Source organism: Phragmites australis, chromosome 15 (genome assembly GCF_958298935.1).
Source record: "Phragmites australis chromosome 15, lpPhrAust1.1, whole genome shotgun sequence".
Lineage (NCBI taxonomy): Eukaryota > Viridiplantae > Streptophyta > Magnoliopsida > Poales > Poaceae > Phragmites > Phragmites australis.
In genome coordinates, this window is record NC_084935.1 from 5,853,124 (window position 1) to 5,877,928 (window position 24,805).

Here is a 24,805-nt window from a genome sequence, read left to right on the forward strand (position 1 = left end):
GATTCTCCGAGTACGAGAATCACTGTTACCGAGACCGTCACGTTGACTCGCACCCGGTCGACAAATCAATCAGACTCCTGTGAATTGATCGTGCGTGATACCACGTGCATTTGGGTTCTTCTAGATTCGTCCCTCAGAACTGTCGGACGCCGACGTGGGCGTGGGGCGGAGGGGTAGGTGGATGGCGGTAGCCGGTAGCTGCGGCCGGTGAGGACTCCGGGAACAGCGGCAGCGAAGCCGGGAGCCTACCTCCCGCGCTGGGAACAGCACGGCTCGGCTGTCGCTGTCGCTGGGCGCGGGTTGCATCTATTGTAGAATAAAATAGGGCACTAAAACGAGAATGAAAATCGATATCCATTTCTTTGATAGATTTCTTATAAGGTCCTGTTCAGTAGAGTTTTAACTTAAAAAAATAGAGCTAGGTATTTTTTATCTAAATTTATAAGGTTGAAACTATATGTATATCGAGGATATTTAGATAAGTCATCTTATTTTTATATTAGATTGAAAATTAATATTTAAACTGTCGAGTGATAATCACTGACAACGATCCTATGTATACCAAATGACAGACGTGTTAATATATGTTTTCTGTATGTGTATATCAAACTAGACTAAAGAACACAAAGATTTATTTATATTCGGGTATTCTGTGAGATAACAATTCTACGTCATATGTGTTGTCTTATGAATTAGGTGAACTTGTTATAGAATGTCCTCGCTACAAGCAGAAACTGCACTCCTTTATATACCAGAGGCAAAGATGCATAAACAAACCTGTGACGAACCTACCTCTAACGGAACCAACTACTCCTAACCTATCGTGACGTCGAATAGGCATGTTTACTCTGCTCTGATCATCCTATACGCTGTATACCATCCCCGAACGTTGTCACGTTCATACATCGGACCATCCCACGACATTAAATACTACAAAATAAGTCACTGCAACTCCACACCGCACCACGACCATACCTCTCTATATGCACAAAAGAGAAATTTATCTACTATTACTTCCCTGAGCTGACATGTTTGATTTCCTGTTCTTGTCAACTTCTCTCTGATTTCGTTTGCTTGCATCATTTAGGTTGTAGCCCATGTTAAACAACAAGATCTGGCAATTTATATCCAAATAAATATAGGAAGTAGATAGACTTCAGAAAACAGGGTTGAATGCTAACAAGAAACAGTTACCTCTCTATATTAACGGAAAGAATATATATTCAGCATAAAAGAGATTCCAAATGAACCGGTAGTACTGCGAAATAGCATCCTGCGAACAGAAGGCGACTTTCTATATCAGAAGCAAGGTTGCACGAGTGGGCTTGGAACAAAAAACCATTTCCCCCCTCAAAAGCTTATGCCCTTTTGCCATATCAGATACTACAATTACTTTACCAACTGTTCTATCAAGAAGAAAAGGATTAACCAAATACACAATAAAAGTCCTAAGAACGATTGTAATATCAATGGTGCCATCTATCCAAAAGCAGAAACATATGCACATGGCAAGTTGAGATTTCTATTTACATACGTTGAATATGTTTCCGTGTCTAAGGCTCTGCACGGTAACATTTCCAACCAAAAACAAATGAAGACCTTACATCTCTCAGATTGCATTAAACAAGATAGAATGGTGAGTACTTGTTCGAGTACAAGTATGAACTTTTTTGAAGAGTTCTATGTATAAACTTTACGATGAAGAATGGAAGTTAAAACCTCACCTTGGTGTACTTGGCTTGCTCCAGAACCCATGTCTGAAGTCATGGAACAGAAAAATCAAGTTAGAACAAAAAGGCATGTGCTATAGAAGCAAAATCAGATACTAGCTGTGATCGTAGTACCCCCTGAAGTTTATGTGCAGCTTGCTTAAGCAGTATCTCTAGTGTTTTGCGCTTTAAGCCCCACAACCTACGTACTTACCAACGCAAATTCCATGCAATCCATCCAAAACAGTGTGCTTTAGGCCCCACAACCTATGAACTTACCTATGCAATTCCATTTAGTCCAAAAACAAATAGCTAGGTACTACAGCCCATGACAGCCCACAAAGTAACAATACCTATTAGCCCAAATATTATTATGACACATGATACCATTGAACAATTATATAGCAGAGAAACATTAGTATCTATTGTATGCAGCAGTCAACGTATTTACCTGAAAAATTAAACCAGCTGCAAGGGCAGCATGCACAGGAACCATTACAGTGTGTCTGAAAGCCTGCAGAATTGGAACAACATCATTCATGCAAAAGGGAACAGGTAACACTGCTTGGATTGAACCATGCATCACAATAATGACTTGTTTTGGAAAATCTAGTGAACAGAAAAGCCATTCTAAGGATAATGAACATGCATGCTGTTATGGTTTAGAAATAAAATACATTTTAGTATGACAATTCTGCATTTTCCCAAGTCTTAACACGGTTTATGGAAGTGTATACTATAACAGAGAATAGCGGTAAAGGGTGATCATAAGTTTTACTATTGTAGTTGTGCTAATGTGTGTTTGTATCAACTTAGCACTTGCTACAGTTGAATAAGTGAAATCTGAAAGCAACAAGAGTCTGTAAACAATGTCAGTAAATTGAACATTATGTATGGCGCTTGTTGTGCTTGTGTGACTCGAGCTGGAATGAGGAAGGAATGGTAAAAGTACTAGTAAGATAACCTGAGGCATCAGAAAAGCTACAACAATAGCAGCAATATAATTTGCTACCAATAAACCAGAGCCAAGGAAGGCAATGTTTCTCACACCAAGCTTTGTCGCCAAAGTTGATATTTGGTACCTGAGAAGGGAAAAACATCACAAGTAGAATGCCAGTAATTCAACTACTGAATGTTGATGGTTCTTACTTCTTACACAAGGATAAATATAACTGGATTGGGCTGCTGCCAGCTACTATTGAATATTATGTGAAACTCGTGCAAAAACTAAGTTAGAACGCTGAATTTGGTCACAGCGAAATACCAACAAATTTCATCCCTTTTTCTTATCTTTGGGGAATATTTTCGTATACTATGCTTTATGGTAATTTTAGATAAATTCTCCCAGGCTAAAATCCTCAGTACAGCTTCAAGCCATCCTGGCTCAGGCACTTGGGATAAATTGGATAAATATAACACAATTATCACAAGCTTGCAATACTATTGTCCGTTTTACCACTTGGAATTGATAAACTAGGTGCTTTGACCATATATTTTAGAACCTAGTCTGGGGATTACAATGGCCCCCAACGACAATGTGTAGACGTCAGACATGCACATGCATTAAAAAACACCCATCAACATAAAGAGGGTGTTTGCTCCGGTGGTCCACTTGTAAAAAAAGTACAAATCTGAAAGCAAAACTACTAAAAATTAAGAAGGGGTATTTCAGTACTACTATACTATATAAAACTAAATCTCACCGATCCTAGCTAAAACACCAGGATTAAAATATCTGAGGTTTCTCTCTCCGTTCCATCCATGCAATTACCTCTCTGCAGCTTGGCCAGCGATCGAATGCTAATGGCCTAGTCCAAGCAAGCAATTGATGGCAAAAGCATGGAGCACAAAATTGCAATGGCATTGCCGTCTTAATTTTTGTAGACTGATGAAAGTAGGTCTGGAGGAAAGTAATCAAAACATAATCTGTCCTCTGACGAATATATGTTGATATAAAACTAACTGACTCAATACAAAAGATGGATTCAGGTATTCATAAGCCCATTCCCCATATGAAGAAGAATGGTTCATGGACTCCGGAGAACAATGTTTTTTGTACCGTAACAGTGACGAGCCAAATCAACCCAAAAAAGTGTCATGATCTTTTACTAGAGAGGAAAAAAGAAACAGCATAACTACAGAACCATGTGAAGTTAGAAACTCACTTGCGATCTCCTTCAACATCAGGGAGATCTTTGGTTATAGCAATGACCAAAGCAAATAATGTCACGAAGCATGTAATGAAAGCAACAGGAGAGCTGCAGATAGAAAGACATCATAAGTCATTAAACATCACCATCATCTCTGAACGTTTGTTTGCAATGAGATTTACAGATCTCTTGCCACTCCATTAAGTGAGGAGATATCGAACATCTAAATATAATGCTACATAAAGAAACAATTCCAAATAAATTTCCAGTGACTATTTACCTCCATTGGAATGTAAGACCTAGTGAAGCTCTAGTAGCATAGTACACGCCAAAATTGAGAAGAAAACCACGAACCTAATAATTTTTTTTGAAAGACGGGTTTGTCAAAAAGATATATATAACATATAAAGTGTGCTTGTATTAAACATGAAATCTAGGGGGGGGGGGGGGGGGACATGCAGCATAAATCCAGAGAAATAAGAAGTTCTGATTGCGCATCATGTGCCAATTGTAACGTTAGTACAAAACTACCTTGGTAAGTAAAATTTCTTGCAGATAAACAGATCAAAAGTTGAGGCAAGCTTCAATAGTTATTTTTCAGAAGGTCTCACAAGGTATTTTTCTAAAAGAAATTGGTATTGCAATAGTAATGGTGGAGGTAACTTGCTAGTCACACTCTTATTTCTCTTGTCCCAATAAATATATATCCTAGAAACTTGAGTTCTCAGCTAATCATCCTTTTCCCTCCCAAGTTCATGAAAACAAAATTAGTGTGCAGAAGCAAGCGCAGGCAATCATGTCTATTAAATCTTAGCACTGTTAGCTCTAACCATGCTTGGTTAACATGTAACAAATAGGTTGATGCCACTGCCAATAAGAAATTCTTTTTAAGCTACAGCCCATCTCTCCATCTTCGAAGGATGCTGCATGAAAGCATAGTTCAGCTACATGGGACATGGACATCTCACATACTTGTTGGCCCCATAAGCTTTGGATCAAAAGAGTAAGGTGTTCCCATATGATAGAATAAAATGATTTAGGTGTTCTGTTTTAAGTAACTAGGACTCTAGGACTACATATTAATTTCTGACATATCTTCATTTTTACCATGCATAATCTAACCAGCAACGCTTTGATATCAATTATCTAAGAATAAACCAAAATATAAAAATCAAACAAAAATTTCACTGGTGTTACTGAAGTAAAAATAGAAAGGGAGGCGGGAGCAAAATACCGTTGCAATGATAAGGAAAGCAGCAACTGGATATCTCTTCAGTCTGAATGGAGGAACAGAATATATAGTGCCAAGAAATAGGCCAAGGCAATATAGAGAGGTAATGAAAGGTCCAAAGTTCAACGCAACAATTGAAAAGCCTGCAGATGCAAATAATATTACCAACAACCATGCTGACTGAACTGAGAGATCACCGGCAGCAATGGGTAAATATGGCTTGTTTACCCTGTTCAATAGCATAAAATTAGAAATTTCAGGTGTACAAGAAAAATGTGTAGGAGATGTTTGACTTCCAATGCTAATTGGTAGGAGCACCTGAATTTTAGGTACTAAAAATAAGCCAAGCCATGGAGGGATTGTACATACTTGTCAATAGCAATGTCATAGATTTGATTAATCCCAACTATGTAACCATTGCCACAGATTAACGCTACAATCCCATAGAATGCTTTGAATACCAACCACCAATTTATCAGATGGGAATTTTCTATCAAGGCTCTAGCAACCAAAGCTCTGCATCAACCCAATGATATCAGTACCAAAAGAAAAAATATGCCCTAATTACCCTTATAAATATAAGACTACAACAGTAGAACTTCACATGGATCCCAAAGCAGTTCCTCGAATTGTATGTGGCCTCAGAAATCTCCAGCAGGAATCCTTGAGGTCTGACAGTGTCTTTAATAGTGGAGCTGGTCTAGCAGCATCAGCTTGAGAGCATTCCTGTACGAGGACCAGGTGAAACCAATGTTTTAATACTATACAACAAGATACACATAGTTTACGTAGTAACGTAGGTAAATAGAGTGAAGCCCTGAGTAATAAATGATGAGATCATTTATAATTCTCATGAATGATGTCTTTACGAAACACAATACAGTGCAAAGGTAATCATATCCATTATACTTGTGATAGTCCCCAATGAGACCAAGTGCCCAATACAAACTTCCAATTTGTATTAGGTACTTTCTAAGGTGTTTTCGATTCTCTGTCTAGTAATACAATTTCTATAGTGCAGTCAAAGTAATGACCAGACTACTGAGGAAATTACTAGGGAAAAAAGTAATTAGTTTAAGCTGTCTTTATGATAGATGAACCAAAATATACACAGATGACAGATCAGGAAACCAAATTGAGCTTCTCCATGACTCATCTTTGACCAAAATCCTATCTGTATAGATGGGATATCAGGATCGGAACATCAGCATTTTTATATCTTCAATAAATATAAGAATAGGCTATGATTGTATCTTAAATAATAGCTCCAATCGCTATGCAAAAATTGTCGAAAAAGAATAACTATCCTAATCACATAAATTAGGGCTTCAAGACCAGTTTCTTTGTGCTAACACCCTGTTGCAAATTGGGAAAAAAAAGAATACATATACTATATGTCTGGATGAAACTTCAAAGCATTTATTCATGACCACCAACTATGACTGACTGACCCAATTGACTGGCATCCATATTTGCACTCTCAAAGTTCTTTTTCCCCAAAACCATGAGCAGGAGCACAGATCTTTGCACTCTAAAGTGACTAACCCAATGGGTTGGCATCCATTTTTGCATTCACCAGGTGCTTCTAATATATAAACATCACCAGGGAGAAATCTTAAAAAATTGTGTTTACTCCTTCCTGTCAGGTCCACTTGTTCCACACAATTGACTCGTACGGTCACAAGGTTAACATAACATTTTAAGCAGACAACAACACAACCTGTAAAACTCTGGCTATAGGAATACCTTCATCAAGTTTACACTAAGATGTAGCACAAGGTTAAATTTTCATGCAAATCTGACCCGTACATACAGAAATTGCAGCACTAGCATGTGCTCCTCCAATCCCCAATGCACCATAACAAAGTCGTGGAATACATGTAGGTAGCAAAGGTTAGTGTATCCTTGTGACAGGTACGTCAGTTTCTAGTCGTCTAATCTAGAGGCAATAGCAGCACCATTTTGCTTGAACTTGCTGGTATGACGCACGGACAATGGTACAATATCGCAAAGCCAACGTGGGCCTCGTGTCTCTCATATATTAAATCGTATACACATGATCGCTCATTCTGCATACACGATTAGCGCAGTCGCAGCAACACAAATCACCCATGCCGCAGCCCGCAGCAAGAGCCGAACCACCGCAAGCAACCACTAGACCTCGAGCTCGCCACTCGCATCGAGCTATAGACGGGAATCGGGAGGCTCACCCGTACGGTGTCGCGCCTGCGCTCGCGGGTGGCGCTGCATGGAGCCCGGGCGGAGGAGAGGAGCGGGGACGCGGGCCGCGGCGGGTTGAGCAGCCTTGGATGCCGGCGACCGGCGGGGGCGGTGAGGAAGCGAGGGGCGGTGGCGCGGGATGGGAGAGGAGGGGAGGCGAGGGGAGCCATTGGGAGGAGGAGGTTTGTCGTTTGTGGGAGCTCCGTGGGCTCTGTTTTTTCTTTCTCAGCCACCCTTCGCCATTGGTGACGGGAAGGCAGGGGGAGTGAGGCGGGTGATTACAGCCGTGGATGTGTTATCCTATGGCTGTGGTGCGGTGGCTGCTACGGCGGGGGAGAAAATGATTTCCTTCTGCGGCAAAAATGATTTTAGGGGGTGGGGTGTGGGGATAAAGTTCGCAAAGGATATTAAATTCAGAACGGTTCAATATCATTCGAATGCTATCTTCCCATACTGTTGATGGTGTTGAAGATTCGTGCTCAACATCACGTTCTTGTCTCTCCGGTATGCTCCGAGCCATCTTCCTCCTCTCTAACGCCTCCTCTTGCTATCGTGCCACCTTGCATCACCGGATTAGGTTTGGGGTTAGGGCTTTATAGGTTATGGTTTCGGAATGGGTGGACGCCGGAGACAACGAAGGAGAAGGAGGGCATGGCTAGGGCACGGCAACAGAGGGAGGGGAGGGACGAGCTCCGACGTCGGGGAAGGATGGTGGGCCTCACCGTCGTCGAAGGAGATATTGACAAGGCAGCGAGGCGGCAACGCGCGGAGGTGGGGCATGACGGTTGCAGGCGGCACAGACAAGTCAAGCTTGCGGAGGAAGATGACTCGTATGTAGGTAAAACGATACTTTAAAATAATATGTGCAGCAAAACTGAAATGTAAGATTTACGGCTTTTCTTTTTCCCTTCTGTTATTATTTTTAACTGCTGGTTGCTCCCTTCTACACACACTAACAATTGCAAATATATTTTCATACACGTGAAATCAATTTAAGATATAGCAATCCGAAGAAGTAAAATAATATAGCATAACAAGCAAATATTTACATACACAAAATTCACAATATGATCGTATAATTTCAAGAGGGAGGAGAATAACGAATACTTAGAAAAGATGGTGGAGGAGACTGTCGGTGTAATAGGTAAGGGGTACCCCACTAGGCGATGCCACGCTATCTAAAAGAATGAACGCTAAAAGAAGAAGTGCTAAGGGTGCCCCGACCAGCAACATAAAGAGATGTTAATGACATGAAAGGAGAATCAATAGGATGAAACAAAGACGTACTGAAAGAATCAGAAGTCATATGAAAAGATGTTCCTGAGTCAAGAAACCTAGGTGAAGTACCTGACTCCGTAGAAGGTAGTCTCTCAGTGATAGAAGAGAGTGTAGCAGAACCAGTAAAACCTGCCGGTTCTGAGCAAGAGGTAGCAACCAGGTGGTGAAATAGCGTCACAATATCCTACTAAGTGTCAATCAAAGAAGTAGTTGAGGAGGAAGCTAAGATAGAAGTACTAGAGAAACGTCGAAGATGCTTCTTCTTTCGGTAGCAGTTCGTCTCAACATGACCCTCCATGCTACAATAGGCGCAACGAAGGTGACCACCACCACTTGAAGAGGCCACGGAAGGCAAAGGAGTTGCACAAGGAGTAGGCGGCAGTGTAGACAGAGACGTAAGCATAGCAGATGAAAGAGCACCCGACACTAAAGGAAGTGGCCGCAATTCAGAACCACACGGATGAGTATCTTCTGAGTGCATCTCCATAAGAGCCTCCATAAGCGTTATACGAGGATTCTGTGCAAGTAGCTGATCTTGACGCTACTCAAACTCCAGACAAAGACGAGTCAGGAACTCTTAAAACCGTCAAAAATCGCATTCAACATGCAAATCCAAGAAACACTGATGTGAGTGGCAACAAGCAACACAAAGAGAGTCAAACTAACATCATACAACCGACATCTAAGCATATAACACATAAATTGTGGCATCACCCTGCTCCTGGTGAAATACAGACAGATAGAGAGCATCCCCACATCTGAAAAGCAGTAGAGAAACAAATAACTGGCTACACAACTGGCCACCCCCTCATGCCTACTGGCAGGGATGGCAAGGATGGGCAGTGGGCTCCCTTGCTGTCGTATGTGCAACATAGTGCGCTCGCAATGTAGTTGCCCATAGGTGGTTGCACGTCGCATCCCCTCAGTCTCCTCCCTACCTTTTTGACGTAGCAATTTGCTCGAAAATCCCACAGACAACGTCATCTATTGGGGCACAAAAAATAGGCTCACACAAAATACGACGAGAGCCCCTTCCACTAGAGGGGGCTCAAGCTTGGAGATGCCACTAAGCCAAGAGGAGGGAGAGAGTAAAAGAAAGAGAGTATGTGGAATGAGTGAAAAAAGTCCGATCTCCCCTGCTTGCCCCTTGGGGGCTCATATTATAGAGAGATGGGGTAGGAAAAATTACCATCCTGCCTCTGAGATTATGTTGTAATTATATACATATGATGTTATTTTTGATATGTTGTTACTTTTACTTGCGCTATATTAATTTGGGAATTATAATCGTCATAGTATGCCGTTATACATCGTTAGGGTATCCATGGACTGGGGCATTTTCCCCAACACCTATGCATCATTGTTGATGGTAATATGATATTTTATCGTTTTAACCTTTGTTGTCCAAAATTTTGCACAATTATTTGAGTATCTAAATGACTTCAAATGAAAATGTTATAAACTGTAAAGTTGTAGATCTTGTTGAGAGATACAAATTTTATATAAACATTTTCTTTATTTGACGCTATTTAAAAATTCATAAAATATTTACCCTATAGACACAGACGGTTTTTCTTAATGCCCACATGTGTCTTCACATCACAGATGATTTTTCTTAATGTTTGTTTGTGTCTTTACATCACAGATTGTTTTTTAATGTCCATCTGTGTATGACACATTACAGACGGTTTTTCTCAATGTCCATATATGTCTTATGACATATCAGATACGGTTTTTCTCAGTATCTAGTTATGTCTTATGACACATCATAGATAATTTTTCTTAATATCCATTAGCGTCTTATGACACATCACATACGATTTTTTATTAATATCTATATGTGTCTTATTACAGACGGTTTCTATTAGAAACCGTATGTGACTTTTAGCACAACGAGACGGTCGGTCATTTTTACACACATGTTTATTTTAGCAATCGTCTATAGGTACTTTGTCAGTGATGGGTCCTAAGAAACGTCTGTTTTATATGTGGTAGTGTTTGAAGAATAAATAATTTTCTCTTCTACTAATATAATTATTATCTCTTCTTCTAATTTTATATTTTTTTAATTAAATGACACCAACCTCATTAAAAAGGCTAAAGAGACTAATTTTTAATTAAAGGTTATCGTGATAAAATATTATAGTGAGTCTAGCACGCTATTAACGTGGCCAACATTGCTAGTCGTATTGAATGAGATGTATAATATAGATTATTCTCTAAAGTTAGAAATACTTGACATTCCAACATGACACGGTCTCCTACATGTATATTTGACCACTATTTATTTTAGGATATGTTTCTACAATCGGATAAATTTACAAGATTATGAAAGTATTTTTTAGACAAATATATACATATGACTTTATATTTTCAAACTAAATATTTTAAAAGTTATTTATCGTCAAAGTTTTAAAAGATTTGTCGGATTTTGTTCAAATCATCGAGAATTTGCGTTTGGGGAGAGTATATGAGAACATGTAATGTTATAGACAACATATACATGTGTGCAGGGACTAGGAAGACACTGCAGTTACCCATTCAGGCATTTCAGTCAGCAGTTCACCACTCGGCATTCCGGCAGCTTGGTAGGTGACGTTCTTAACGCGCCACAAGAATTCCAGATTTTTTCCTCCCTGCAAACACTTGCAAAAGTTTATCTTGAAATTCAGGTGCTGCGGTTCAAGGCTAAGCAAGCAGCCTTTCAAGTGGGAGACAAAGCGGACGTTTTCTTGAGCCGCGCCACCGCGACGCAAAAGCAATGCTGCTTCAGCTTTTCACCGTTCTATGTCTTCTCCTCGTGCCTGCTTATTACCTCTGCGCCGCGGCCACCGGCGGCAGCGACGGCCAGTTCGTCTACAACGGCTTCAAGGGTGCGAACCTGTCCCTCGACGGCTCGGCCACGGTGATGCCGAACGGCCTCCTGATGCTGACCAACGGCACCATCCAGATGAAAGGCCACGCGCTCCACCCGTCTCCCCTACCGTTCTGGGACCCGGACGCCCGGAACGCCACGGCCGCGCGGTCCTTTTCAACCACCTTCGTGTTTGCCATCTTCGGGCAGTACACCGACTTGAGCAGCCACGGCCTCGCCTTCTTCGTCTCCGCGGACAGGGTTGTGCTGTCCACAGCACTGCCGGGCCAGTTCTTGGGCCTCCTCAACGACACCGACAACGGCAACCGGAGCACCAACATCTTTGCCGTGGAGTTCGACACGCTCTTCAACGCCGAGTTCCACGACATCAACAGCAACCACGTTGGCGTGGACGTTGACAGCCTGGAGTCGAGCGTTGCCGCGGACGCCGGGTACTACGACGATGGCACCGGGCAGTTCCTGAACCTGAGCCTCATTAGCCGGAAGGCCATGCAAGTTTGGGTTGACTACGACGGCGAGACCACGACGATTACGGTGACCATGGCCCCTCTGGGAGTGCCCAGGCCCAAGAAGCCGCTGCTGCAGACCGCCGTCGACCTCTCCGATGTAGTGCAGGGCACGGCGTACGTCGGGTTCACGTCGGCGACGGGCATCCTTTTCTCGCGCCACTTCGTTGTCGGCTGGAGCTTCGCGCTGGACGGGCCGGCCCCAGCGCTGAACATCTCACAGCTTCCAGCCTTGCCGCCGGCCGGGTCCAAGCCCCGGTCGAAGGTGTTGGAGATCGTGCTCCCCATAGCGTCAGCGACGCTGATGTTCGCTGTGGGCATCGCGATTTACACCTTGGTGCGGCAGCGGATCAAGTACGCCGAGCTGCGCGAGGACTGGGAGATCGCGTTCGGCCCGCACCGGTTCTCGTACAAGGAATTGTTCCATGCCACCAAAGGGTTCAGTGACAAGCAATTGCTTGGAGCAGGAGGGTTTGGAAGCGTGTACAAGGGCGTTTTCCGCAGGTCCAACATGGAGGTCGCGGTGAAGAAAGTGTCTCATGAGTCCAAGCAGGGCATGAAGGAGTTCATCGCTGAGGTTGCGAGTATGGGACGACTGCGGCACCGCAACCTCGTGCAGTTACTCGGCTACTGCCGACGCAAAGGTGAACTTTTCTTGGTCTACGATTACATGCCAAATGGTAGCCTTGACAAATACCTGTATGGTCCAAGCATGGATACATTGGATTGGCCTCAAAGATCTCACATCATTAGAGGAGTGGCATCAGGACTGCTGTATCTCCATGAGGATTGGGAGCAAGTTGTCATCCATCGAGATGTTAAGGCAAGCAATGTGCTCCTCGACGGCGAAATGAATGGACGATTAGGAGACTTCGGCCTCGCAAGGCTGTATGATCATGGAGCCGATGCGCATACTACAAATGTTGTGGGCACTATGGGGTACCTAGCCCCTGAATTGGGCCACACCGGCAAGGCAACTCCGGCAACCGACGTCTTTGCTTTTGGGGCATTCCTTCTGGAAGTCACTTGCGGACGAAGGCCTGTTGAGCAGGATGAGCACAATAGTCGTATCGTGCTTGCTGATAGGGTAATTGAGCATTGGCGCAAGGGTTCGATTATTGACTCGGTGGACACGAGGATTCCAAATGGGTATAATCCTGAAGAGGTCTCTCTTGTACTAAAGCTTGGGCTGTTGTGCTCGCATCCATTGCCCAATGCAAGGCCAACCATGCGACATGTCATGCAGTACCTCGACGGCGATGTGGTCCTTCCAGACTTGTCACCGGCGAACCTCGGCTTCACCGTAATGGAGCGGATGTATACCAGGGAGTCCAGCCAGAATATGATGTCATGTGTGTCATCCACGAGCATGGGTGCCATTCTGAAATAACCGGAAGAAGGTGATAGGTTCTTGCAGTTAAGGAGTGTAATTGTTTATCTTGCTGTTGCTGTAATATGAAATGGGGGTTCTTGTGTTTTAGTACTTACTGAATTGTAGTCTTGAGACAGCTCCGATATATAGTATGCCTTAAAACAAAAGTAACAGGAAAATGAGAGGAAAAACATAGTATGGTGTGCTAAGTTTTGGAGGTGGTAGCTAAAGAGCTCTTTGTCAAAAATGGATCGAGTAGTAAGTTTATCTTTGAGCTAGCTCAGTATTTTATCTGAAATGTGTCCTTGGGCAATATCCCGCGTTTCCTTTTTTCCAGAAATATTCCATGCTTCTTTATAAAATGAAATAAATGTTCATATGATGACAATAACGAGCAATCGTGTTCTGGTGATGGCGAATCAGGGATGACCGTATCGCACGAAGCTGTGCATGAACTGACAAACACTCGCTGAGAACCAGTCAAATGCGCATTCTGAAGCCGCTAAAAGTTCATCCGTGTCAAGATCATTCGTAACTCCAGAATTGACCCGCGAGGTCCAAAAGTCCATGGAATCGTAAGGAAAATTAAGGAGAGTAGGTATACAAGTGTACCGAGTAAAACAGTCTGCTTCTCCGACAAGTCTATTTGATCATTTGAATGGATCTAATACTTCTCACTCGAAAGTCAGCTTGAAGAAGCAGTAAATTCTTTTTCAGCAGTATAGAAGAGTCAGATGATTGTACAGAATTGAATATTTTATCTAGATGAGCTATTAGTCTATCGCACAATTCGAATGGTTTTCCCTGGTGACAGCAGCAAGCCGAATGGTTTTGTTCAGCCGTCCCTTTTTCATACAACGACTGCACCCTTACTCTGCAAGCCACGGCGCCTACCAAGCTAATACTCGCAGAACAGTTCAAAAAGTCCGTGGAATCTTTGAAGCTCTTGCATAATTGTCGGATCTAGATATCAGCCGTATAAGTTAAGATATTGGTCGCACGGGACAAACTTTTAGTGGCACCAATAAGTCCATGCGTGGAACTGTGGAAGAGCAGTACTTGTCAGTAAATCCAGTTGTTATTGCCTCCTCTCTGTATCTTTCAGGCTTTCAGCTGTCCAACATCCAATCAACCGTGCATCTCTACACCGTAAAAAAGTACGGTAGGTTAGCCAATGCTAGCATCTTACGACAATCGAGCTGTGGCTTAGCTTACTGAGGGCACCAAGGCAAAGTGTCCAGAAGAAATTATGGCTGCCAAGCTTGTATCCTTCTTCGTCGTGCTCCTCTTGATTCGTATGGCCTCGTCCGCCGACGAAGGCCAGTTTGTTTACCAAGGCTTCGCCGCGACGAACCTTACTCTGGACGGCCTCGCCGCGGTGACGCCTGACGGCCTCCTCGCGCTCACCAACTTCACGTACCAGGCGAAAGCCCACGCCTTCCACCCCGCCCCTGTCCACTTTCTCAACAAGTCCACGGCGCCGTCGACGGACACCACCGCGGCGCGGTCCTTCTCGACGTGCTTTGTCTTCGCCATCGTGTCCGGCTACGACGGGCTCAGCGACCACGGCCTCGCCTTCGTGGTCTCCCCGACCACGAACTTCTCCACGGCGAAAGCCGGTCAGTACCTCGGCCTCCTCGACGCCACTAACGGCACGGCGAGCGACCGCATCCTGGCGGTCGAGCTCGACACCATCATGAACCCCGAGTTCCGCGACATCAACAGCAACCACGTCGGCGTCGACGTCAACAGCCTCATGTCAGGGCAGGCCCAGCCGGCCGGTTACTACGACAACGCAGCCGGCGGCGCCTTACGGGAATTGAAGCTAAACAGCCGTAAGCCGATGCAAGTGTGGGTGGACTACAACGGCCAGGGAAGGCAGCTTAACGTGACGCTAGCTCCGGTTCAAGTGCCAAAGCCCAAGAAACCTCTGCTCTCCGTGGCTGTTGATCTTTCCACGGTCATGGCGGATCCGATGTACGTCGGCTTCTCGTCAGCGACCGGAGTCGTGTTCACGCACCACTACGTGCTCGGATGGAGCTTCAGCTTGGACGGACCTGCGCCACCTCTCGACTTCTCCAAGCTTCCCGTCCTGCCACGCTTGGGTCCGAAGCCTCGGTCCAAGGTCTTGGATGTCCTGCTGCCACTCGTCACCGCATTGCTCGTGGCAGCAGTGCTAGCAGCCGTTTTCTTGGTCGTATGGAGGAGGCGCAGGTACGCGGAGGTGCGGGAAGATTGGGAGGACGAGTTCGGTCCGCACCGGTTCTCATACAAAGATTTGTTTCACGCCACTGATGGCTTCAAGGATAGGAATTTACTCGGTGTCGGAGGGTTCGGGAGAGTATACAAAGGGGTACTTCCGGCGTCCAATCTGGAGATTGCGGTGAAGAGGGTGTCACACGATTCAAGGCAAGGAGTAAGAGAGTTTGTCGCTGAGGTGGTGAGCATTGGCCGCCTTCGACACCGGAACCTTGTGCAATTACTAGGCTACTGCAGACGCAAAGGTGAGCTTCTCTTGGTGTACGACTACATGGCAAATGGTAGTCTTGATAAGTATCTATACGGTCAACACATGCCCACTCTTTCTTGGCACGAGAGGTACCGGATCATCCAAGGTGTGGTGGCAAGCCTCCTATACCTGCACGAGGATTGGGAGCAAGTTGTTATCCATAGAGATATAAAAGCAAGCAACATCCTCTTGGACCACGAGATGAATGGCCGGCTCGGTGACTTCGGCTTAGCCAGATTGTATGACCATGGCACCGATCCTCAAACCACTCACGTGGTTGGAACCATGGGGTACCTTGCACCAGAGCTCGTGCGCACGGGGAAGGCAACGCCTTTAACTGATGTGTTTGCGTTCGGCGTGTTCCTCTTGGAGGTCGCGTGTGGGCGGAGGCCAATTCATCACGGCGACCACAGCAATCGAGTCGTGCTGGTCGATTGGGTGATTGAGCACTATCACAACGGCTCAATCCTCGACGTGGTGGACCCGCAACTTCTGGGGAAGTATGAAACGGAGGAGGTAACCCTTGTGCTGAAACTGGGTCTGATGTGCGCACACCCATTGCCTGATTTGAGGCCTAGCATGCGAAAGGTGATGCAGGTCTTGAACTCGAGCCAACCAATTCCTGATTTGTCACCTAGCTATGTGAGCTATAGTACTATGGCGCTAATGCAGATTGAAGGGTTTAATTCGTACGTCATGACATCGGGTCCATCTACGAGCAGTGGTGCATTCTCCGCATCTGTTGTATCAGAGGGGAGATAATCGGGGCATCGGGCTAGGACTAGTGCTTGTAGCCTGCTATGTGATATTTCCCCTTTCTTCTGTAGTTGTGTGCCCGCTATGCAACTTTTCCCTCTCTGAAATGGCATATCTTAGCAAACAAAAGAAGTATGATGTTTGTTCCAATGAAATGTCGCGATGCCTGCAAAATAATGTGGCAGTGAATTTTTATCTAAACTCGGCTGTTTTTTTTTAGATAAAAGAATAATACTTATTCCGACCTCTGCACAGAGTTATGCACGTAGCCATTCATTGTTACAAGGTTTAACAAAATATCCAGTATTCCGGATAGATTAAGCAAAGACAGGAGTGAACTAATAAAGCCCGAATCAAGTCAAGCAGAAAGTCTATTACTAAACATCCAACCATATCGGGCGTAAATTTCCATCATTATCGATTCCATTTTTTGACATGCGTCCTTTATAAGAGGCCGATTCTCCATCTTTTGTAGCAAAGATCAAAAACGAATCCAGTAAGTGCCCTGAAAAGAACCTGCATAGAAGAGTGAACTTTTGACCTGTCAAAAATCACATCATTTCAACTTAACCAAATAGCCCAACAAAGAGCACTAGCTCCAACCAAAGTGATGTTTTTAAAATCTTGACTTATCCCATTAAGCCAACTACCAAACATATTGGAGACACTAGTTGGTGGATTTAAGCCAAACGTAACCTTAACCACACGCCAAATAAATTTAGCAGAGTGACATTAAAAAAAAAGATGTTGTATTGTTTCCTCATGATGACAAAAACAACATATGATACTTCCTTCCCAACGTCGTTTTGCTAAATTATCTTTAGTTAGAGTCTTTCCATTAAACAAAAACCGTAAGAACACTTTAATCTTTAGTGGTAGATTTAGCTGCCAAAGATATAAGTTGTTTGGAATGACGAACTCGCTAATCAAAGATCTATACATCGATCGGACCGAGAATCTTCCAAGTTGATGTAAAGACCATTGAAACGTATCACGACTATCATTAAGCTGTATAGAAGCCAACTTATGAAGCAAGTCATTCCAAGCTGTCATATTATTTTCAATCAGTGTTCTTCTAAAGGCAATATTGAGAGGTCTTGTTACAAAAACATCTGCAACCGTGGCATTTTTCCTGTATGCAATTTGAAATAAAGATGAATATTGTTGTTTGAGAGATGTTTGTCCTAGCCAAACGTCCTCCCAAAAACTTATCAGATTCCCATTATTTAATGTAAAGGATCCCAACCTGAGGAAATCATGTTTGACAGCCATAAGGCCAGTCCAAAATTGAGAATCTCCAGGTTTATGCTCCACTTGAGCAATTGTTTTGTTTCTCAGATATTTATTTCTTAAAAGGTCTTGCCACGCCCCTTCTCCATTTATCAACTTAAAAATCCATTTACTAAGTAAGCATTTATTTTGTAGTTCTAAGTTGAGGATACCTAATCCTCCTTGATCCTTAGGTGTACAAAGAATGCTCCATTTCATAAGTCTATATTTTTTCTTGTGCCCATCAGATTGCCAAAAGAAACGAGAACGATAGTAATCCAATTTCTTTAGAATCCCTTTAGGCACTTGAAAGAAAGAAAGCATGAACAAGGGTAGGCTACTTAAAACCGAATTTATAAGGACAAGACGTCCCCTATAAGATAAATGTTTTCCTTTCCAACAACTCAATTTCCTCTGGAATCTCTCTTCAATTTCTTTCCATTCCTTATTTAAAAGTCTTCTATGATGCATTGGAATGCCTAAGTATTTAAAAGGGAAAGAGCCAGATTTACAACCAAAGATTTGTGAATATTCGGCCTCATAATCTTTTGCTTTACCGTAACAAAACATTTCACTTTTATGGAAATTTATTTTCAAGCCTGAAAGCTGCTCAAAAGCACATAACAAGAACTTCATATTTTTGGTATGATCTAAATTATGATCCATAAAGAGAACAGTATCATCCGCGTATTGTAAGATAGAGAGACCGTTTTCAACAAGGTTAGGGATGACACCAACAATTTGCCCCTCCTCTTTAGCTTGCTCAATGAGAATGGTCAACATATCCACAATCACATTGAACAAGATTGGAGATAGGGGATCCCCTTGTCTCAGACCCTTTTTAGTTTGAAAATAATGTCCTATGTCATCATTGACTTTTATCCCTACACTTCTTCCAGAAACCACATGTTCTATCCATTTACACCATGTGGGGGAGAAACCTTTCATTAGTAGAGTTTTTTGTAAAAAAGTCCACCTAACTTTGTCATATGCTTTCTCAAAATCCAATTTAATAATAACCCCATCCATTTTTTTTCCTATACATCTCATGGATAGTTTCATGCAAGATCACAGCACCTTCCATAATAAACCTCCTACGTAAAAAAGCGGTTTGTGTTGGTCTAATAACTTTTTGGGCTACCAGAGCAATTCTATTCGTCAAAACTTTTGTAAAGATCTTAAAGCTGACATTTAACAAGCAAATCGGTCTGTACTGCTGAATTTGAAATGCTTCACTTCGTTTCGGCAACAAAGTTATTACCCCGAAATTTAAGCTAAAAAGAGGCAAAGAACCAGAGTGAAATTCATTAAATAGAAGCATCAGGTCATCCATAATTACTTCCCAAAATTCTTGATAAAATTCTGCAGAAAAACCATCAGGGCCAGGTGCTTTATTAAGTTCCATCTGGAAAATTGCATCCTTAACTTCTTTCTCGGAGAACGAAGTAGTCAACAAATCATTCTCTATTTCGGACACTTGAGGTATATCATAACGGAGTGACTCATCCAAGGTAAAATCATTTTCATCAGGTGGACCAAACAAACCTTTGTAGTATTGAGTAATATATTTTTTCAAGTTATCAGTTCCCTCTATAATTCCTTCATCTTGTTCTAGTTTGAAGATTCTTGTTTTCCTGTACCGCCCATTTGCTACTAAATGAAAGTATTTGGTATTATCATCCCCTTGAAGCAGCTCGGTTGCTTTTGAGTGTTGGAGCCATTTAATCTCCTCCTCTCTCAACAACTGAGCTAACCTTGTCTTAAGATGATTTTTAACTTCCAATTCCTGAGGCAACAAAGGAGAAACCTCTGCCTTTTTATCCAAGGAATCTAATATGTCTAGTAGCTCTTTCTTTTCTTTCCTAAAAGAACCCAAATGATTTTTAGCCCAACCCCGTAGGTACTGTCTTAATTTTCTAATCTTATTTTGCCACCTATATAAGACTGTAGCACCCTTATGCTCCATTTTCCACACATCCGCTACCAACTCTCGGAAGCCCTCTACATGTAACCAACCTAATTCAAACTTGAACAGAGGCTGATTACCGCAGGAAGAGGCCTCCCCTGTGTCTTCACCCTGTTTCTTCTATTTGCTTAAACCGTCTCGAATAGAGCTTTAATGCCAGTTCATTTTTGTCGAGGGTAAATTCTTGACAGTGATTTCAGAGTATGTTAGACAGTGGGTGCATGAACAGTATTTTAGAGATTGGATGTGTTTGTACGTAGATGATGGATTCGGGGATACCAGAGATTATACAGGTTCGGGTCTCCCGGAGGATAACAACCCTACGTCTTGTGTTTGTGTTATAGTAGATCTCACTTGTTACATACGGTGTTCTAGCAGTTTGCCAGAATTGATCTGTCTTGATTACAGACGGGGTCTTCATCCCTTTATATAGTAGGGAGAGGGAGAACTTACATTCGGGCCTTACACAGATGACCTCTACTCATTCTAATATCCAACTCAACCCATCATTACGGAGTAACATGCATGCCAACTTGCTCTGATGACATTGTATATCGTGCTGTCGTGCGCCGTCTTTGCTTAGCCCATAGAGCCTTATCTTGCTGCATTTAATGCGATGGGACAGAACGATGCCCTTCTGCACCATCCCCATTCGCCTGCCTCTCTGAGCCATCTTCGTCCACTTGCCTCTCTGAGCCATCTCCATCCACTTGCTCTACCGGATGGCTGACAACATCCCATCTATTATGCGACGCTGCGCCGACCCGTAGAGTCTCACTCCGTAGCCTTTAATGCTACAGGATGGGACAATGCCCCCTGCACTGCCCATGACCTTATCCGTCGGGACCGGTGCTTGGTGAAGAGAAGCGTTCGGGCGAGTGTCCAATCCAGTCCCGCGACCAGGGGAGTTGGTCGTGGGTTTCTATGAAGGCGTAGCGAGATTGGTCGCTGGAGGCCTTGCAATGGTCGGGGTAGCTCATCGACCGATTAGCGTTTTTATGAGATATTCTCCTGGCTGTTTGCATCGTTCATAGAGCCTGTTAGGCGGGTACCCCTTTACTTGATACACCGATAATTTTCTTTTTGATTTTTTTTCTAAATAATGTTTACCTCCTCTGTTATGCCAAAAAAGTTAGCAAAATCCATTTTATGTTGGATGTTGTAGGCTTGTAGCTCGACTCACCCTTCAGGCCTCGCGAATATAAATTATGCCCTTAAGAGGATGTGCTCTTGTGCATATGTCTGTTGAATCTGCACTAAAATTCAACTCCCAACTCCCAATTGAAGAAACTGGCTCCGCAACCAACTCAAAGGCGGAAGATCGCTTTGGAGGATTGCCGAAGAAGACGGGAAGTCCAAGGTATCCTTAGATCATTTTCAAAAGATTCCTGTTAGGAATTAAATTTCTTTCACAAAGGTATTTTTGTCCTTTCAATATTTCAACGGTTGCAGATCTTTGTTTCCTTACCCCTAACATGAAACTCATTGCAGATCAACACATGCCCTTAATGGTAAAAAAAAAAAAACCGTGTGGGCCTCTTCAAGGTAATTCAGATAAGATGTTCAACAGATTTTGTGAATAAATTAGAATAATTTAAAGACAATATCAAATATTACTGCTACATACTTTCCAAATAAAAAATTGATTTGTGAACAATTTTGCTGCAAGCAAATTTAAAAAAAACAAATTGGTTCAAACTCGCAAGTAATTTTGTATACTTTCAAAAGTAAAATTGGTGTGCGTACCATAAAACTAAAATATGTAGTTGTAGTTTTTAGATTTTACCTAAAAAGAAAAAGGTTGGAAAAGATGCATGCTCTGTACATCGCATCATTGTGCCTAATTACCCACAGCATATATATTTGAAGGCATGGAATCTTTGGCGCAGCATAATTCGCTTGTTCTTGTTCCATCAAGACTGTTATAGCATGAGGATGTCGTACCTCCACTTCTAGCCAGTTGATCATGAGGGGATTGTAAACATTGGCCTTCTCGGTGGCGAAACATTGTACCTAGTCGACCATTGTTTGAAAGGTTCAATGCAAACTGCTAACCGCGAGCAGTCGCGCGGCTAACAATCGGGCAGTTTTCCACTATGAGAAGCCATCTTAGTTTGTAGAACATGTTCCGATCATAACCTTCCTCCTATCCGGCAACCTCACTGCTTTGGAGACACTGAATTGGGGCGAGGTGCTGCGTTGATACGATCGTTCGCTAATTTCCTGTGAAGGTTGCAAGACCATGCGTCGTTTTTGCTATGTATATGGGCGTGATCCTTGGGCCATCGGTGATGGACTAATGGGGCAGGTGGAGATCTGGGCGGCCACTGTGTTCCCGGTCTGGAGCCTGCTAACGCTGGATATGTACGGTGGCCTTACTATTCCTGGTCGGCTTCGAGATGGACGCCAACAGCATCAAGCGATTGAGATTGGCGCCAACAGCATCAAGCGATCGGTGAAGAAGGCGCTCATCAACATAGTGGCGGCCATGGCGCTGCAGTTCTGCATTGGCGCGGCCACGTCCTGGCTGCAGTTCTGCATTGGCACGGCCACGTCCTTCATCTTGGGGCACAAGGTGTTAAAAATAAATATGCATGATAAGCCATACATGTCATAAGTGAAAGTCAAGTACTTATCATTTCGAACATGTTATTGATAACTAATTATTGGTAACAGGTAAAGATCTATCACCAATAAAGATCTGTCACCTCTGAGCGTCTCTCATGTGCTTTGTTGACGGATATAAATGATGAGTAAACTCTTCACCCATCACTTATATCCTAATATAAGTGACAGGTAATTAGGTGACCCGTCACTTATGTCTGTCACACATGGGTTGGCGGGAATACATAAGTGACGGGTAATCTATGTTACTCGTCACTTATATTTAACATAAGTAACCGGTAAATATGTTACCCGTCACTTATGTTTATGGTGTCCTGTTGGATTGGTCTATTTCTTGGCTATATCCTGGAGCGTAGTCAAGATTTGACAACCATCTTCTCCCTACAAATAACAGCAATGCATCCAAATTCATAGCGATAAACACACTTATATAAGAACTCACTTCATTATAAAATTGCAAAGGTTACAAAGTTCCAATCTATTTATTACAAAATCATAAATGTTACAACCGATCAACTTACAACACAAACTAGGGATTCTATAGTAGAACTTGCCGTGTGGGTTGATAACTTCAGACACCATGAACTCGACGATCTGTCATCGAATCTCCGAGATTGCACCGTTGTCAAGAAAAAAAGAGCATCAAATCTCTAGCATAATTTGACATGTAACCAATATCATGTTACCATTAATTAAACTAATTACTGAAATTAGTTACGAATCATCTCGTATTGAACTTACATGGGGGATTTAAGATCCTTCATGCGGAGCGTGAGGAGCATGTTCCACGCAACATATAATTCACAGGCTTTGCTTAGTGGTTGTTGATGGCACTGCTAAACAGAAAATTTAGTGTTAGACCAAAAAGAAAAAAATAGCAACATAGAGTATTTGCTAATATGTTATGTAACACTTACTGCGAACTCGGTCTTGTGTGTCAGTCTGTAGCCGTCTTTCTCGTTGTAGTCAGGTTGAGCTCGAAAGTACTTATCAAAAGCCTTGCATAAAGAGGGATCGATTAGGGAGCATTTGAATGTTAAAAAAGTTAAATATGTAAACTAAACCAGGTAGAATTTACGCGTCGAGGAGTCCTTTTACAGCGTTATAATCACGCTCTCCAAGTTTGCCTTTTCGTCCTACTGGTCTTCACGAGTCGAGGTACCACACCAAGTTCTATTTGAGGCAAATCAGTAAGATCCAATGGCCACGGGTATTGTGGGCGTCTAATAAGTAGTGTATTTTGGAATATTGTTGCATTGTCCTGGCCACTTGGTCCACAACGAAGTCGGGGGAAGTTGGATGACCGATATTGTAATGGCTCCAGAGTCAAGAAATGCGATAGAGTCCTTGTTCTTCTTTGTTTCTTTCATCAAGTGTCTATAGATAAGAACACAGTTAGATTCAAGACTTAGTGATATTAATTAATCACTATCCAGTTTCAAAGGACTTACAATGCGAAGGCCTGTAATAACGATACATCCAGGCCATCAAGATTGAAGAGGTCGTATAAGTCATTGAAATCCATAATGAAATAGCCATTGTCTTTACTTAAGAAGTGTCATCGTTTGTACTGTATGACTACGGATGTGGCATTGCTATCTCTACAAGCCTACATGTAATAATTATGTAAGTTGATACATGCTTGTGCCGCCCTTGCTAGGCTATCTACCGTCATCATGGGATTACCATATTTGAATTTTGTGTTGGCACTAGTCCACGTTGTTCCAATGTCCATGGCCTTCTTTACTGGTACAATGGCCTTCAACATATCTGGCACTTGCTTCTTAGAGCCTTTCTTCTTGACCTTCTTTTTGTTCTTCTTTGGGCTCTCTGGGTGAGATGAAATTGGATTTGAAAGCGAGGCTACCGGATGCAGAGGAGAAGGCAGTGAAGCCGGCTTCTCTGAAGGAGGAGAAGGTAGTTCTCTGAAACTGAGGGGCACGGTGGTGGTGCACTTGGAGCTCGTCCAGAATGGGATGCACTGGAGACCACGATATCGCCCCTCTTCCAATGGATCCTTTGACGAAGAGCATCACCCAGAGTTGTGACTTCATCATTGGGGGGAGCTCCAACATGTGATCGGTAGCATTGCTATGTACCATGTCCACCATAAACATGGCATAGCCTACACGTATTGAGACAGTATGTAAGATACAGACGTATGGAAGCACCTGGCCCCTTGCAACCTTAATGTGATACCTGTCAGGCCTGATGACAAGGCTGCAAGGCATGGACCCTTCTAGTAGGTCAATCGTATCTGGCTCAGTCATGGTAGCAGCCACTTGTTGCTCGACCTTCTTAGAGGTGCAGCTACTCTTCCCTATAGCTCTAAGGCTAGC

At 43.1% G+C, this 24,805-nt stretch overlaps 3 protein-coding genes across 3 annotated transcripts; 2 read left to right on the plus strand and 1 right to left on the minus strand.

Annotated features, from left to right (window-relative positions):
* Positions 1-690: 690 nt before the first annotated feature.
* On the minus strand, positions 691-7,653 carry LOC133891990 (probable homogentisate phytyltransferase 2, chloroplastic). The gene is made up of 11 exons (XM_062332725.1): positions 7,301-7,653; positions 5,695-5,816; positions 5,460-5,606; positions 5,094-5,319; positions 4,140-4,213; positions 3,875-3,967; positions 2,674-2,791; positions 2,161-2,223; positions 1,725-1,757; positions 1,195-1,273; positions 691-1,114 (listed from the first exon to the last, which is right to left on the minus strand). The coding sequence occupies exons 1-10, from the start codon at positions 7,478-7,480 to the stop codon at positions 1,199-1,201; spliced, it is 1,131 nt and encodes a 376-aa protein (XP_062188709.1). The 5' UTR covers positions 7,481-7,653; the 3' UTR covers positions 691-1,114; positions 1,195-1,198.
* Positions 7,654-11,019: 3,366 nt separating this feature from the next.
* Positions 11,020-13,612, plus strand: LOC133893607 (L-type lectin-domain containing receptor kinase SIT2-like). The gene is made up of 2 exons (XM_062334672.1): positions 11,020-11,176; positions 11,261-13,612. The coding sequence occupies exon 2, from the start codon at positions 11,350-11,352 to the stop codon at positions 13,357-13,359; it is 2,010 nt and encodes a 669-aa protein (XP_062190656.1). The 5' UTR covers positions 11,020-11,176; positions 11,261-11,349; the 3' UTR covers positions 13,360-13,612.
* A 772-nt stretch (positions 13,613-14,384) lies between these two features.
* Positions 14,385-16,813, plus strand: LOC133893483 (L-type lectin-domain containing receptor kinase SIT2-like). Its single transcript, XM_062334510.1, has one exon. The coding sequence runs from the start codon at positions 14,591-14,593 to the stop codon at positions 16,610-16,612; it is 2,022 nt and encodes a 673-aa protein (XP_062190494.1). The 5' UTR covers positions 14,385-14,590; the 3' UTR covers positions 16,613-16,813.
* Positions 16,814-24,805: the final 7,992 nt, after the last annotated feature.

What these genes read in the sequence shown, in the direction of transcription:
- LOC133891990 (XM_062332725.1), bottom strand. Translation starts at nt 7,480, where the DNA reads ATGGCTCCCCTCGCCTCCCCTCCTCTCCCATCCCGCGCCACCGCCCCT. An exon ending in GGTCTTACATTCCAATGGAG is followed by an intron (nt 3,968 to 4,139) that starts GTAAATAGTCAC and finishes TTCTATCTGCAG; the next exon opens with CTCTCCTGTTGCTTTCATTA. An exon ending in AGCAAGCCAAGTACACCAAG is followed by an intron (nt 1,274 to 1,724) that starts GTGAGGTTTTAA and finishes TTCTGTTCGCAG; the next exon opens with GATGCTATTTCGCAGTACTA.
- LOC133893607 (XM_062334672.1), top strand. Translation starts at nt 11,350, where the DNA reads ATGCTGCTTCAGCTTTTCACCGTTCTATGTCTTCTCCTCGTGCCTGCT.
- LOC133893483 (XM_062334510.1), top strand. Translation starts at nt 14,591, where the DNA reads ATGGCTGCCAAGCTTGTATCCTTCTTCGTCGTGCTCCTCTTGATTCGT.